The sequence below is a fragment of the Abrus precatorius genome, unplaced genomic scaffold (assembly GCF_003935025.1).
Source record: "Abrus precatorius isolate BTA unplaced genomic scaffold, Abrus_2018 Scaffold2, whole genome shotgun sequence".
Taxonomy (NCBI): Eukaryota; Viridiplantae; Streptophyta; class Magnoliopsida; order Fabales; family Fabaceae; genus Abrus; species Abrus precatorius.
In genome coordinates, this window is record NW_020874362.1 from 22,506,424 (window position 1) to 22,522,395 (window position 15,972).

General features: G+C 30.5%; 2 protein-coding genes across 2 annotated transcripts; one reads left to right on the top strand and one right to left on the bottom strand.

The window, feature by feature from the left end:
* The first annotated feature begins 2,004 nt into the window (after positions 1–2,004).
* On the top strand, positions 2,005–9,809 carry LOC113858452. The gene is made up of 4 exons (XM_027491114.1): positions 2,005–2,634; positions 6,527–7,114; positions 7,676–7,967; positions 9,364–9,809. Exons 1-4 carry the CDS (start codon positions 2,089–2,091, stop codon positions 9,396–9,398), a joined length of 1,461 nt encoding a protein of 486 aa, XP_027346915.1. The 5' UTR covers positions 2,005–2,088; the 3' UTR covers positions 9,399–9,809.
* A 2,661-nt stretch (positions 9,810–12,470) lies between these two features.
* Positions 12,471–14,768, bottom strand: LOC113858734 (pentatricopeptide repeat-containing protein At1g59720, chloroplastic/mitochondrial). Its single transcript, XM_027491470.1, has one exon. The coding sequence runs from the start codon at positions 14,589–14,591 to the stop codon at positions 12,762–12,764; it is 1,830 nt and encodes a 609-aa protein (XP_027347271.1). The 5' UTR covers positions 14,592–14,768; the 3' UTR covers positions 12,471–12,761.
* Positions 14,769–15,972: the final 1,204 nt, after the last annotated feature.

Here is a 15,972-nt window from a genome sequence, read left to right on the forward strand (position 1 = left end):
AAACGACTTTAGAGGCAATTTAATAGGTAAAAATGGATTAAGAGTAGAGAGAATCGAGAGAGGGTTCGAAGAGAGAAGTGAGAAATGAATTTTCTAAATCCTAAACCTCTTAAATACTCTAGAATTCAAGATACTCTTATTACAGCGAGACATCTCTGGCTACAGCGAGGAACTCTCGCTTCAACAAGACCTTTTTTCGCTACAGTGAAAATATCAGAGAAAATTGCACTATAGTTTTTGCATAATCTCGCTACAACGAGACTGCTCTCCAGAAATGCACCCCCTCTATTGCCCTCTCGCTGCAACGAGGAGCTTCTCGCTACAGCAAGAACGCAATAGAAGCACGCCACTTGCTCAGGACCTCTCACTACAGCGAGAATCCTCTCGTTCCAGCAAGAACTTCTTTGTAGTACACACCAACCTATGTTTCCAGTCAATTTCAGCTCAATTACAAGTCCACATATACATTTATACTTACATATTTATCCACATTCACACACACATATTCACATAACCACATAAATTAAATTGCATATTCAAATAGAAATCTACAATTTATATTAATAAACAAAATATTATTACAAAATTCAGGGCGTACGCATTACCATTCCCAATCAATACTTGGATGCTGGCAATAGGTTCAACGGGCAGATTGACGTAATTAGCAATTCAATGTTGTAAAAATTTGTCAAAACTACCACTATTTAGCAGAATTTGGACACTAACACTATTGATGGAACCTTGGAATCTCATAGTGCCCAAGCCTCTTGATCCTTTCAAGGCATTGAAAGAAAGATGATGTTCTGATGTAAGATCATTGTAATTAGGTAAGGGTGGGTCAGGAGAGTCTAAGTATTGGGGTGGATCATCCAAGTCTTCCACAGAAAGTGGCAAATACTACCTATTGGGACACCTGTAAGTGAGACTGAATTTGTCATCAGAAGTCTAGTAAAGACCTTTCTCTCTGAGAAGTTGAATTTATGTTGTAGTCATTTTCTTGACATTGGATGGTTGGAATGGTTGGTTAAATGGTTTTGAATTAATCATGGGCAGAATGGCAGGAAGTGTGTTGGTTTTTTGGCTTGTGTTTGGTTTTTTTGAGTAACTTGTGCTATAATATGGTTTAGGAGAACTAGAGTATTTTTCTTCATAGAGTTTGGCTAATGAAACATCCTTCATCAGTGAATTGAGACTTTGAACAAGTACATCATGTCTGATGTCAAATTTTAAACTATTACAAAAGTAATTCAAATTCGTTTAAGCAAAAATATATAAGAAGAAGATGCTTATAGTGTATTTTTACTTAAGCAAAATCTGAATTCACTTAAGTGAAAATATACTGCAAGCCCTTGAGTTAACACCAAACCTGCAAGAGATCTGTATCCTAATATGACACGTAAATTCTTTTAAATTTTTCTTGACATGTATTTAAATGTAAGTGACCTATATCGTGTAATTCAATAATTTCTGCCAGCAAAATTGCATCTCGAACTTCTCTTATCTCTCTCTAATAAAAAAATTACTTTTAAAAATCTTCCATTTCGTTCATTTTTATTTTTCAAACTTCCATTAATTTTTCACATATTAATACAAGTCGAAGTTACTCCTTCAAACGTGAGCAACTGAGCGTCTTCTTACGCCCGTGTCGACGACGTCAACAAAGTCATGCATAATCACCGTTATTAACTACACAACAAAAAACAAAACAAAACATGGTCATTACCTTTTCAATTTCCCTGTTACTTCCTTTATCATTAATTCGAAATACACAAAAGTTTTCTATATTTTTTTATAAATTTTTTTATGACCTTTTTAGTACTTAAGAAAATAAATATTAAATAAAAATGTAAATTTATTATCTTAAAAATATAACAAGTATTTCCTAATTTCTCTATTTAATAATAAAAAAAATAGAATCATTCAACACAGAAAAAACCATTTATTTTTTGGTCCAGGCTGGTTCAACTTTATATATATTTAAAGCTCCACAACGCCAATTCCCTCACATTAAATACGATTAAATAATACCTTTTGAGGACATCATCAAAACTTACATATCCCATATACCCAAAATAACAACCCAAAGCAATGGAGTATTTCAACAAAGCCAAAGCCGTGAAGCTACGCAGCCACCTCGACAAGTACCTAGTAGTGGATGACGAAGACCACGACAAACTCCGTCAAAGCAGAAAAGGCTCAACAAGAAAAGCAATATGGGAGGTGGAACTAGTACAAGGGAAGACCCAACACGTGAGGTTAAGGAGTTACAACGGGCGTTACTTAACGGCAACGGAGGCGCCGTTTCTCCTTGGCTTTACCGGAAACAAAGTGGTTCAAGCCAATTTCGACGCGGGTTTGGATTGGAAATACGAGTGGGAACCAATAAAGGAGGGTTTGTACGTGAAATTGAGAAGCTGGTGTGGCAAGTATTTGAGAGGCAATGGTGGGACGTTACCGTGGAGGAACTCCGTCACTCACGATGACCCTTCTGTCACTCATAATTGGATCTTGTGGAGTGTTGAGCCTGTGGATTTTCCTTTCGAGAAGAACAGTGTTGCTTCTTCTTTTGCTTCCGATCATGAGATTTCGGCTTCCGAACAACTTGCTTCGCCCTCCTCCGTTTCTTCGTTTCAGGTGCGTGTGTTGCTTTCATACTTCTGTTCCCCTTTGTTGGTTTTACTGGTCCACTCTGTTTTGCATGTTCTGGGTAGTTTATCAATTAATAATTCAATTGACTGAAAATTTGTGTTTTATCTGATTTAGAGGCAAAGGATTTGTATTAAACTTTAATTAATAGACGGATATTAGGTACGTAGGACCTATAAAAATAACTATTTAAATGAATTTGGAATAAAATAAAATAATACCTGTTATTTATAAAGCAATTCTTCTTCTTTTTTTTTTCATTTTACTACTCGTTATCTTATACTTTTTTTCTCTTGTTTTTATAAGCTAATGTATAAATAGAATTCCTCTTCTTTTGCATTTCTTTTTTACCAAGAAAAGTCGTTTTTCTAACAAGGAAAAACACGTTGCTTAACGCTGCAGAATTCTCTGAGCCTTTAAAAGAAATCAATTTATCATGACAATTTAGAAAAGTCTTTATAAAAAAAACGGATAAAAATCATATTTTTTATAAATTAAAAATAAATTATACTTCTATAATTTTTGAAAAATATTTTATTTAATTTTTTAAAAGATAAATCATTTTTAACTTATAATAAAAGTTTTATTTATTTTTTTATATTATTTTTTTCTTTTATAAAATCTTTTTTAGGATCCTATGAATCCTTTCTGTCAGCAGTAGTCTTTAACTAAAGATAATTTTTATAGGTTGATTATTTAAAATTGTACATCGAGTCATATGTTCTTATACGGCAGTAACTGTCGATGCATTTAGTATCGGAATATCCATTCTTAAAATTAGACTATTTTATTTATACATTAAAGTGAGATAAAAAAAGTATGCTAAAAACATTTATAACATTCTTTATGAATGGTAACATCTTTTAATAAAGCAAAACTCAACTGAGTCACTATACCAATAATGCCAATGGTGACATAAAGAATATATTTGGTAAAATTAATAAATAAGTAAAATAAAATTTAATTAGAAGTTGATAAGTTAATTGATTGTTGAATTAAAAATATTTTGTAAAATTAATTGTTATGTGTGAAATGACATAAAAATACAAAAGAAGAACTTATAATATGACAATAAAGATAAAACAGTAAAAATATATAAGTCTAAATACTATATAAAATAAGAATATTTATTAAATAAATACAATTTAATCAAACAAACATTTTGGTTAGTCAAATAAATTTAGAACTAATCCAAATCTCTTGCCAAACATACTCAAATATCAAGCCTATGTATAGCAGATTGATTATTATAATGGGCTTAATAAAAAAATTTAAATGTTTACCACATTCTAAATATATTAATTGGAAAATTTTGAATAAAAATTATCAAAAAAATGTTATTGATGTATAATTTTTAATTTTTTTTTATCTCAGCATATTGTTTTAACAAAAGTAATTCATTTTCATTTTTTTAAGTAGTGGACCCTCTTAACAAAACTCTAATAAAAATATGATACAATTATTAGCTGTAAAGGATCTAAGATGGAACTACACTACTCAATCCAATATCTGCACTTACTATACAGTTGTCACATACTACACATCCTTTAAAATTAATAATCATAGATTTTTTAGTTTTTTTATAAAATATTTTTAATTAAATTATACAAAATAATAAATATATATTTTATTGATTTTATTTAGAAGTTCTTATCAACTCTATTTATAAAAGGAAAATAAGAAAAATAATAAATACATAATAAATATTTATTTTACTAATTATTTTCTAAAGAATACTCAATAAGAAAAACAAAAGAAAATAATATTTCAAACATAAAACAAACTCATGGACGTAATCAAAATAATGGAAGTGAGGGAAATAAATAGAAATACATGATTTGTAGTTAAGGAAACATGCTTCCATTAATTAAAATATACTAACATTATACTTTTTACGGTAGTTATATGATTTTTATTATATTTTATGAGTTTTTTTAAACTAAAATAAATAAACAATAGTAAAATTTTATTAAAAATATTCATTATATTTTTATAATTTAATATAATAAATATATTTATTTTGTAAAAAAATTATGTAAAAATGTTTAACCTTAATCATAAAGACTGAGGTTAACAAAATTTATATTTTATTTGTTTCATATATATTGGCCTGTTCAGTAATTAGCGAATAATTTAATTCAAAATTGAAAAGTTAATTAGAAGTTAAAAACTGAAAATTAAAAAATTAATTTGATATAATTCAAAATCCTAGAATGATAGAAATAGACATTTCACTAAAAATTTGATAGAATCATCACTTCTGTTTTCCAAATATAAGTGTATCGAAAAATACCAACCCAATTTATAGATACAAATAAATAATTTAAGGTAGTCATATATTAAGGTATCCAAGAAATTTGATCTAGATAGACGAGGTCCAAGCCCATTTGGACTGAATCATGGTCATTCAACGCTTCTCACTTGGAAGACAAAATGTCACATTAATAATAGTTTAGTGATACTCACAAATTAAACGAATACAATTTATATTATAAACTGAAAATTGAAATTAGCTTTATCCCTCGTTGAATACCATTGATGACTACATATATTTTCTAACAAAGAATAATACCTACCGTAACTTGAAGATTATGTATGTCTCATTTTTTAAGTAGATTAGGATATTGCTCTACCTTTAAGAGCATTAAATAAACACACAAATGGCCTCGTACAAAACCACCGAAGAGAGGGGGAAGAAAAGGTGTTTTCTTCAGTATCTTTAATTTTTAAAATTTTTGGTACTTTTTTAATAAATCAATAAAATTGAAATATATATATATATATATATATGTGTATTTGAAACTTTATTTAATTTTTATAGTATTATTAAGAAATATCCAAAAATTTATTATATAAATTTAAAAAAATTAAAATTAAACTTATACATTTTCTTTTATCATTTAACCCTATAAAAAAAATTAAATTTTACTTCTCTTCTATAATACTATGCCTTTAATAATTAATATATTTTTCAATCATAAAATATTATAAAATTTAATGCTATTAATATATTTAATTTTATTTTTAATGAAAATATATTATATTTAAATTTTCATTATGTGTTCTTAAATTTATATTAAAATATTAAAAAATATATTCTTCAAATAATTTTACATAATCTTGCTTTTATATTTACAAATATTTTTATATATTTTTTAAAAGACATGAATCTTTTTTATTTAATATTTATTTTATGAAACAATAAAAAGTATTAAAATAAAACACATATTCTCTTGGAACACCGATTTTTGCCCCCTCTATCTGGCTCCCTCTGGCCACCGTCACACGGAACTTCAACTATGCACCAACCGCGTTGTCTCGCTGGCTCTTCTCGTCTTACACCTGCCACAATCACTGTTATCCCCAAGCTACAGATAGAGGATTTATCTTAATAAATACCCTTACCCTCTTTATTTCATACATCTTTATTGTGTTTTCAAAATACTTTTTGAAAAATTAAATATACCTTCTTTATATTTAATTCATCTGTGTAAGAGATTAATTTTAAAACTAATTACCTATTTTTTATAATTTGTTTTAAAAATAACAAAATAAATAATTATTTAAAACAAACACGCGTAAATATACCTAAAATGTCAGCAAAATAACTAAATAAGGAGAATAAATATATTTTTAAGAAAAAACGTAAAGTAAACAGAATTTCCTCTTTTAAAATCACAACACTCACCATGAAAACAAACAAAAACAGTAGTATCATTTTCTTACCTTTTTCTTTTCCCTTTTCACTTTTTTTCCTAACATACAAATACCCAAACCCAACCCAAGTCGCCGCTTACATTCATCTCCGATCCGAACACTCTGAACCAATAAAATCAACAACCTCTGTCAGCTACCCTTGATCGTTAACTTAACTATGCAGACAACAAGTTCGAACAACTTCAGGTCAGGCATGGACTTGTTCCACCGCGCCAAGGCGGTGCGTCTCCGGAGCCACCACGACAAGTACCTGCACGCGGAGGAAGACGAGGAATCAGTGACCCAAGACCGAAACGGATCCTCCAAGAACGCAAAATGGGTGGTGGAGCTCATACCCGAATACGACAACATCATAAGACTCAAGAGCTGTTACGGCAAGTACCTAACGGCGTCAAACCAGCCGTTACTGTTGGGCGTGACGGGACGCAAAGTCGTTCAGAGTCTGCCACGTAGGCTTGATTCTTCCGTGGAGTGGGAGCCTGTGAGGGACGGTGCTCAGGTGAAGCTGAAGACACGTTACGGTAACTTTCTGAGAGCCAATGGGGGGTTGCCACCTTGGAGGAACTCTGTTACGCACGATATCCCGCACAGGACGTCCACACAGGATTGGATCCTTTGGGATGTTGATGTTCTTGAGATCCATGTTGAGTCCCCTGCTCCTCCTCCTGTTCCTCACTCCGATTCTCTTGATTTCGAATCTTCCACTCCTTCTGCTGTTTCCATCAAATCTGCTAACTTCTCAAGACAAGAGGTACGGATTTATCCCTAAGTCCCTATCTTTTCATCAGGGTAGCTTCTACTACTGTAAAGTAAATTTCTAATTAGTATTTAAAATTGCATAGTCATACATTTTAGCTTTTGATTTTTTTTTTTTGTATTAATTCTTAACTTTGCAGAGGAACTTTTTAGTGGGCAATAATTGTAAAATAAAGTGAAAAAAATAATTTTATATAAAGTTTAAAGTTAACCAAAGATTTATAATTTCAAGAATTAAAATGTACGAGTATAATTTTGAGGAGTAACTGAAGATCTAGATCAGAAAATTTGGTTCTTTTGTGTTGTTGCGTATTACTTGTTAATTTGCGAAATTAAAAGTGAATTTAAGTTTGGTTCTAGAAAATGAAACTAGTGGCGTGGACGAATTTGATGCTATTAACTAGTGCAGCTTGTTGGTTTCGTTTATTTTGAAGGAATAATCGGTTCTGTTTTAGTGTTCAGTAGGATATTTTGAAAAATAAAAGATTATTTCTTTAGAATTAAGTTGAACTAAACATGTCATGGTTTTATCTTTTGTTGTTGGTTGGGTTTGTAGTCAACGGATTCCTATGTGGGTTCACCGCCGAAGATGGAGGGGAGGACTATATACTATCATGTTGCTGAGGAAAATGGAGATGTGGATGATGAGAATGTGCAGGGTTATTCTTTGATTTTCAAAGGTAATGGAGTTGAGGACTTGACTAGGAAGTTTGAGGAAGAGACGGGGCTTGAGGGAGTTATTGTGTGTTCTCGAAGTCCTTTGAATGGAAAACTCTATCCTCTTCGTTTGCAGCTTCCTCCCAACAATGTTACCATGCAGGTTGTTTTGGTTCTTCCCTCGTCCAAAGGTCAGTTTTCTCAAATGTCATTCTCGTGAATGCTTAATGAATCTACTATTTCACATGCATTGTTGTACTACATAATTTGATGAACTTACTTACTGTTTGCTGAGGTTGAAGAATGACTTTTATGGGGAATTGATAAATTCTTTGTGCTAAAATCTTGGAGATAAAAATAGCAAATTGATACTCTTATATTTTTCCTTTTGATGCGACTTGTATGGCAGTTGCCGATATTGGGTAAATATAGTTGTGAAAATTTGATTATTAATTGAAACCTGTGTATTTGTTTGGCTACTATTTTGTCTAAAGTGCAGATTAAATTGTGAATATATAAAATTTAGAAAAGATAGTAATGTGGTATTGGAGATTTGATTAAACTGTAATTCTAGCTAGGCTGTACATTTCTCTCTCCTTTTGTCTTTCCTACCAAATTTGTGTGCTATATCGATAAGATGTTTTGAAGCCTAAAACGAGAAGGAACCAAAAGCTCTTATTGAGTCTGAAATCAAACTGCTCTAATGGATGTTGAGTGAAATTGTTGAAGTTATTCAAGTTGAAGAAGTAGGGATTATATTGATAATTTCATAATAACTCTTTAGTGAAATAAAAGTTCAGTGTGATCTTTTTTCTTGGCAAATATATGTTCTTTGTATCAAGCATTCAAGCTGTTGTTCAGATTTTATATATAGGGTTTGCTGATGTATACCTACTTGTTTTTAGAAGCAATATTTTAGCAAATTACACCTTTAGATGTATTTGAAGAAAATCAAAGTTATAACTTCTAATGTGTACTTTTTCTAAAAAGTTAAGTGTACGACAGCAACCGTGGGTACTAATACACACTTAATTTTTAGTTGAAGTATGCTAGTAAGGTACACCTTTGGTGTATTTCAAGAAAATTATAATTATAACTTGCTAATATATTCTTCCTAAAAATTAAGTGGGTGTATATATTAGTAAATCCCTATATGTGTTGCTTTACTTCATGGAAAATCAGTTTCAAATATTTTTAGTGTCATTGATTTTTGGAAGTAAAATGGCATAACTGTTACGAAGAAGTAATTTGAAGGAAAAATTAATGTTATGGTGGACTAATTCAGCTATGGTTCGTCAATTGTCACAAAATTAATGCTACAAGATATGAACAATTCTCACTTTAGATTAACTTTTCATGGCTGAGAAGTGAGGAAGTTGCATCTCTAGCTTTTATTTTGTATGCTAAAGCAAACTCTAAGAAGGAATTATCACAATCCTGTGATGCTGGTTCTGTTACTTAAATTACACATAAGACTTTAATTACTTTTGTTCCATTCCCTTTCTTTTTCTTCTTCCTTTTAAGGTTAGGTTTGTCTTGTATGCTATCTTGTTGCCTTAACATTTACCTTTTTTTCTGATGTTTCAGTGGCAAGAGACTTTGAGGAGCAAGGTCTACTGTGACAAGCTAGATTATTGGAGTCATGAATCTGTTGAAATGCAAAGCGTGATTCAAATTCTATGTGATAACAGTTAAGAATATGTTGCAAAACTCCACCTTTTTCAAGTGAGTCCATTGCATTTATAAAGAAAAATTCAACAAGGTCCAGTGGAGGTACCTTAAAATTTCCCTGTTAAGGGTCATATCAGCAATATGAGGTCTATTAAGTGGTGTCCAATGGTTTTCTGATGAAGATGGAAATCTTTGTTGGGCTTCCTGTTTATTAACGTTAGGTTTAATAATGGCCTATTTATGTGGACTCAGGTATTTTGTTGTTTCCCTCTCTTTTTTGTAATTCTATTTTACATTTTTTAAGGTGTATCCCCTGTATAGACAACTCTTATCAGAAAATTAGAGGCTCATTTTTCTTAATCCTATAGAAATTTCAGAAATTAGAATCATTTTATAATCATTTATAATGTCTGCTTCAGACGTTTGTGTTTGGTTTTTGAAGGGAAATTTTGATTTAAAGGAGGGAAATCTCAGAGAGTATGTTTGGATGAGATATTTCAAGTAATTCATTTTTGAAAGAATTTAAAATTTTAGGAATTTTAGTGGAGATTTTTAATAGACTAAAATAAAAGAATTTTAATTTCTAATAAAAGGGTGATAATTTAGAATTATCATATTTTCATTGATAGTGTGTTCCATTCAATTTTTATTTAATTTTGGTTAATTTTATATTTGATATTTGATATTTTATATTCTTAATTAATATTGTCAAATATGGTGATAATTTTTTTTAATGTAAGTAATTTAATTATTCTATTCAAACAAAAATATATCTCAATAAAATATTTTAAAAAAATAAAAATTTAAATGATATTATTTAAATTTTAAATTCTCTAAAATTTTTAATTACTTTACCCGTGTTAGTTCATATTATCGTTATTTCGAAATCATATCGACGCAATAAGCTTCATATTATTTGTCAATGATCCAAAGAATCTGCAGAAACAAAAGAAAAAGAAATTATAGATCAATCTAAATAGTTATTTATGCAAGAGGATTTTTAAATATCTTAGTGTGGACATATATGTATATATCATGAACTAAAAAGTTTAAATTGTTAGGTAAGAAAACATATTCATAATTTGATATGTATTATTTTAAGGTTTGAAGGGTGGAAAATGCACAAATTTACTTACCCTGTGCTGATTTTAAATTGTTTTTATTGGAATAGGGGGTGGCAAGAATTGAAATATACTTAGACCATTTGGTCACGCAGATTCTATCAATTATCCTAAAACTTTTAAGCCATCAATTTATCAATTGATCCATTGAAAGTTTTCTCCCTATTTTTTTGTAAAACTATGGTGTACATATAACTTGATTGATTGGTTATTGAAGCAATTGCCTATTACTTACTAGAAGTAAGAGAACGAAAACGAAAAAGAGTGGCCATCATTAACACTTACTAAATTACCTCGAAATCAATGCTACTTTTGGAAAGGAGTGGACCACTTCAAAACATTACTAAAAGCCAATGTGTTGATCCCAATACGGGGAGTGTATATCATGGTTTGAACCTTCTACTTCGAACTTTAGGCTCTCGAGTATATAGATTCGCGAGGCAACAAATACGATGCATCTAATTGTACTAAGTTGATAAACTATTGATATATTGTTAATTAACTGCTAATTATCATGGCTTAATGATTTTTTTAATTTTTTTTAATAACTATTTACTAAAATAAAATAAATATAAATATTCTCTGTCTAGAATAAATTTTTGCTACGTTAAATTATGTTTATATTTAAGTCAGACAAAATTAATTTTTTTTATTTTTAATTTATCTATTTTGTTTAAAATAAGAACAAAATCAGTCAAAACATAACCAATTTTATGAGTTTCGTATAAAATAAAGACAAAAATAATAAAATGAAAATTTGAATTAACTCTTTCCAATCCACTTCTTTTTCTACTCTTACTGTAACTCTTTACAACTCACTTCTTTTCTCTCTCCAATATCAATATTATTTATTATTTAATTATTTTTAGACAATTCTACACTTTTCACACAATACAACTCATTTAATTTTTTCTCTTTTTACTAATAATATCATTTATTATTCTCGTACTCTAACTCTACACTTTTCACATAGTATAACTCATTTAATTTTTTCTCACTTCTTACTATTGATACTCATAATTCTACAAATTTCATATAACACAACTCATTTAATTTTCTCTTTTTTCCTACCGCAACTCATTTATTTAAATTCAAATTTTTATTTAACTTTTTCGTCTCTATTATATACGAAACTCGTGACACGAGTTACGTTTTAATTGATTGTCTCTATTTTAAATTAATTTTATCTCTATTTTAAATGAAATAGATAAATTAAAAATAAAAAAATTAATTTTATTTGACTTAAATATAAAACATAATCTGAGAAATTTTTTTTTTTAATAAATAGTTATTAAAAAACATTAAAAAATTTATTAAGCCAATTATCATAGTTGACTTATGTGTAGTTGCCAGACTAATGTGTCAGATATTTATTGGTGTACTGCACCTTACTTGAGCACAGAAATAACAACTCAGGATTATTAAAAAAAAGAAAAACCTGGATAGTCGATGATACAGAACCATTCAATTATATAATCACGAAAGTCGAAAGGATAGATCCGTGAACATCGTTAGCTGAGTTGGAAAGCCATTGTTTTCTTTTTTTGTTTGAACGTGAGCTGGAATTAAAGCTGATACAACAAAACTCATAGGATAAACGAGGGGATGCAAAAGGATCACATAAATTACGTACCATGATGATGTCCTAGGTTGACATAAGGTACTTGAAAATTCAACAATGTGAAAATCTATATTAAACCAATTTATGTTCTGTTCATTTATTGAATTTGTGTCTCGGGGTCTATATGGTCGGCACATAATTATGTTTCACTAGTCTTAAGTTGTTGGCCTAAATCATTATGAAATGATTCATGTCAATCACAAAGTGATGATTCATAGGTGCATGAAGGATACGCTTGGACACTCATCATTCTACAAACAGTATGCTATTTTGGTGCATTCTTGTCTTGTAAGATAGAAGAAACCCTATGCGGAAATACTTAAATAAGAAATTTGGATATTAGAGAAACAGTTGAGATAAAACAACGCTGATTATTAATAGAATTATGCACCAAAATGAAAGGTGGCGTGTTTTATTCTCTCTTCTATCCACCCAGTAGATCATATTATATTTTACCCTCCTACTAAGGCATGAGCTGAGCAATTACATCTCCCTAGTCCTTCAATGTCATCAAGATATAAGATTTTCAACAACACATGTATATATCATTATAGCCCTGACACCAGCATTTATCACCAATAATCCCTACAAGAACAGGTACCGTCTTTAAAGTGATGGAATCGAGCACGATCCCTTACAATTATCTCCACATTGTAAATTCTGGAGATTAATTTAGTAACCTTGTGGCAATCATTACACACCCTTAAATTCTTATACACTCTTATTGGCATGCCAGGTCTTGAGTTCAAGATTCCGAAAGCTATGGCCAATCTCTCACTATGCAACCTTAGACTATTCTTTTTCCCATTATTAATCTCATCTACCAAAGGTGCCCCTGTGTAGTCAGGTAAATACCCTATTGATTCTAGCTTCTCCTCAATTTCATTCATAAACAAATATATATTTTCACTCTGGGGATGAGTGGTATCCCCAGCAAAAAATTCATGAATCACTCCATCTATCTCTATTAAACTGCAACCAGGCTCTTTAGTCACACCCTTATCAGTCATTAATTTTCTAAGCAATCCAACATCATTCCACCTACTAGCTGAAGCATAGACTTTTGACAAAAGCACATAAGCACCACTACAAATAGTCCCCTCTGACTCAAACACCTGCTTTGCCATTTCTTCACTTAACTCAACACTTGCATGTTGCTTGCAACAACCATCCAAAAGACTCCTCCATATAACAGCATCCGGTTTGATTGGCATTTCTGATACCAAGTTTAGAGCCTCTTCAATTCTCCCAGCTCGAGCAAAAAGATCAACTAGACATCCATAATGTTCTAACCTTGGTTCAATATTGTACTCCTTAGTCATCATGTCAAAATACACAAGCCCCTCTTCAACCATGCCCCTATGGTTACAAGCACTCAATACACCAACAAAAGTGATAGAATTTGGCACACAATTTTCCACCTTCACCATTCGGTTATAATACTCCAATGCAGCCTCAGCCTTACCATGCATTGCAAACCCCAAGATCATTGAATTCCATGAATTTACCTCTCTATATTTCATGCTTTCGAAGACCTGCTGAGCCATTACCAGGAACCCACATTTGCAATACATATCCACCAAACAAGTGTTCACCAAAACATCATCAATCACACTCTTCGCACACTTTTTCAGAAGATAAGCATGTGCCCACAAACCCAACGACAAAGCACCCAAACCAGCACAAGCATTAACGACACTCTGCATTGTATAACCATCAGGATCATGCACCTTCTGCATCCCACCAAACATTTTCAAAGCAGCGTCAAACTCACCAACCCTTACATAAGAATCAATCATAATGTTCCATGAAACCTCGTTTTTCTCAAACCTCTTCTGAAAAAGTTTCTGTGCCAAATCTAAACACCCACATGTCGCATAAAAATGAATCAAACTGTTACAAATGTGTGTATCTGACTCAAACCCATGTTTAAAAACGTGGGCATGCACCTGTTTTCCTTTACAGAGAGAAAAAGTGTAAGCACAAGCCTTAAGAACAAACGGGAAGGTGTGATTATCGGGAACAGCACTTTCTTCTTCCACCATCATCATTGCATTGTAAAGCTCAAATGCGTGGTCTTTGTGGTTGGTGCTTCGCGCGTAGGCTCGTATGAGAGTGTTCCACATGAAGGAATTGGGCTTAGAGAAGTGGTGAAATACACGAGTAGCGTAGGTGAGATCAGAAAGAGAAGTATAATGAAGAATTCTGCTATAAAGAAAGAGAGCTTGTGGATGGTCAGCGTCAATTGTGCGTAGCGCTTGGGCATGAATTTGTTTAAGCTGAGCCATACCAATAGATTGGTTTAACAAGTGGATAAGGCGCGTGTGGCTAAAGTGTTGATCATGGTGGTTGGTGGTGGTTATGTTGGTAGAGACAAGCAGAGGAGGAGGGCTTGTGGCCATTGTCAAAGGTACTTTGTTGTGTGTATATATATTGGGAGGAATTTGTATGGGAAATTGATGAGAAGATGGTCACAATGAATTCATGTTAATCTTCAATTTGACATTCTTGTTGCTTTATGCCCGTTGAAGTGGATACTGGTTCGAAGTGTCTTAGGATGAAGAGGATAAGGTGGAAAGCAGGGTAAGAGTCTAAGAGAAAAGATATTAGCATTTTAAGGTAACGCTCACTTGTCATCAGGTTACCTTTTGTTTCATTTAAAAATAGGTGTTTTCTTTGTTACCTCTGTAAATGTGTGGATTTAGAAAATTAGAACCTGTCCAATTAAAAATTTTATATATTGAAACTACTTATTTAATGTAGTCAAACTGGGATATCAGAAGGATGGTTATTTTATGTAATTTTTAATTATTTTCAGAGAAGCTTTTAAACTGGGATATTATGTTATTTTTAAAGTTTTAATAAAAATATCATTTTATAAATTTGATAAATATTTTAATAAAATAATTTATAAAAATATTATTTATTAATATATTATTTTATAGCTTGCTATACCTCACAGATACGAACCAAAATTTCTTAATTCAAACAAAACAGAACACCGAGAAAAAAGGGATCAATTGAAAATCATTTTAATTTTAATTTTAAAATTAAAATATATTATATGTTATTTTAATATTTCAAATAGTACTGATTTAGATATTATAGGTTAATTTTAATATATGTTCTTGAGCATCAATTAACATGATTTGAAAAATATTTAATTAGACAAATAGTTATAAAATTTAATATAATTTAAAACATATAAAACATGTATCGGATAAATTAATTTCTATTAAACTAAGATAAATAATTCTAACTTTTAACATTTATTAGTAAATGACAATTTTTTTTGTTTGAATTATAAACAAATATTATGTCTTTAAAAAAATAATGAATCTTGTATTCAAAATTAGTTATCATATTAAAAGTTTAATCACTTTTCTGAAAATCAGATTTATTTTAAACAAAATAAACAACAAAGCCTCATTACAATTCACACTGTACTGACTTTTATCTTTATATGCATCTATTTTAAAAATGCTTTTCTAAAATAAGAAAATATAAATTCTCACCAAAAAGTACTTTTCATTCTTTCTGTTGAAATGGTGATTATATTGAAAGAAGTATATGTATATTTATAATTTTTTAAGAACTCAATATATTGATAAATTTGTGGCCCTTGAAATTCATTTGAACAATTGAACCGACCATGAATGAAACAAAGCAATTGAACCTATAGGAAAAAAAAATGTTATCCCCACATATATGTCGATTCTATGCAAGAAAATAGATTGAAATTAATTCAACCATAGTTTTTAGTAGTATATCCAATATGTTGCT

Coding starts and splice junctions, on each gene's coding strand:
- LOC113858452 (XM_027491114.1), top strand. CDS start 2,089: ATGGAGTATTTCAACAAAGCCAAAGCCGTGAAGCTACGCAGCCACCTC. Junction 7,115..7,675: donor CTAACTTCTCAAGACAAGAG/GTACGGATTTAT, acceptor TTGGGTTTGTAG/TCAACGGATTCCTATGTGGG. Junction 7,968..9,363: donor GGTTCTTCCCTCGTCCAAAG/GTCAGTTTTCTC, acceptor CTGATGTTTCAG/TGGCAAGAGACTTTGAGGAG.
- LOC113858734 (XM_027491470.1), bottom strand. CDS start 14,591: ATGGCCACAAGCCCTCCTCCTCTGCTTGTCTCTACCAACATAACCACC.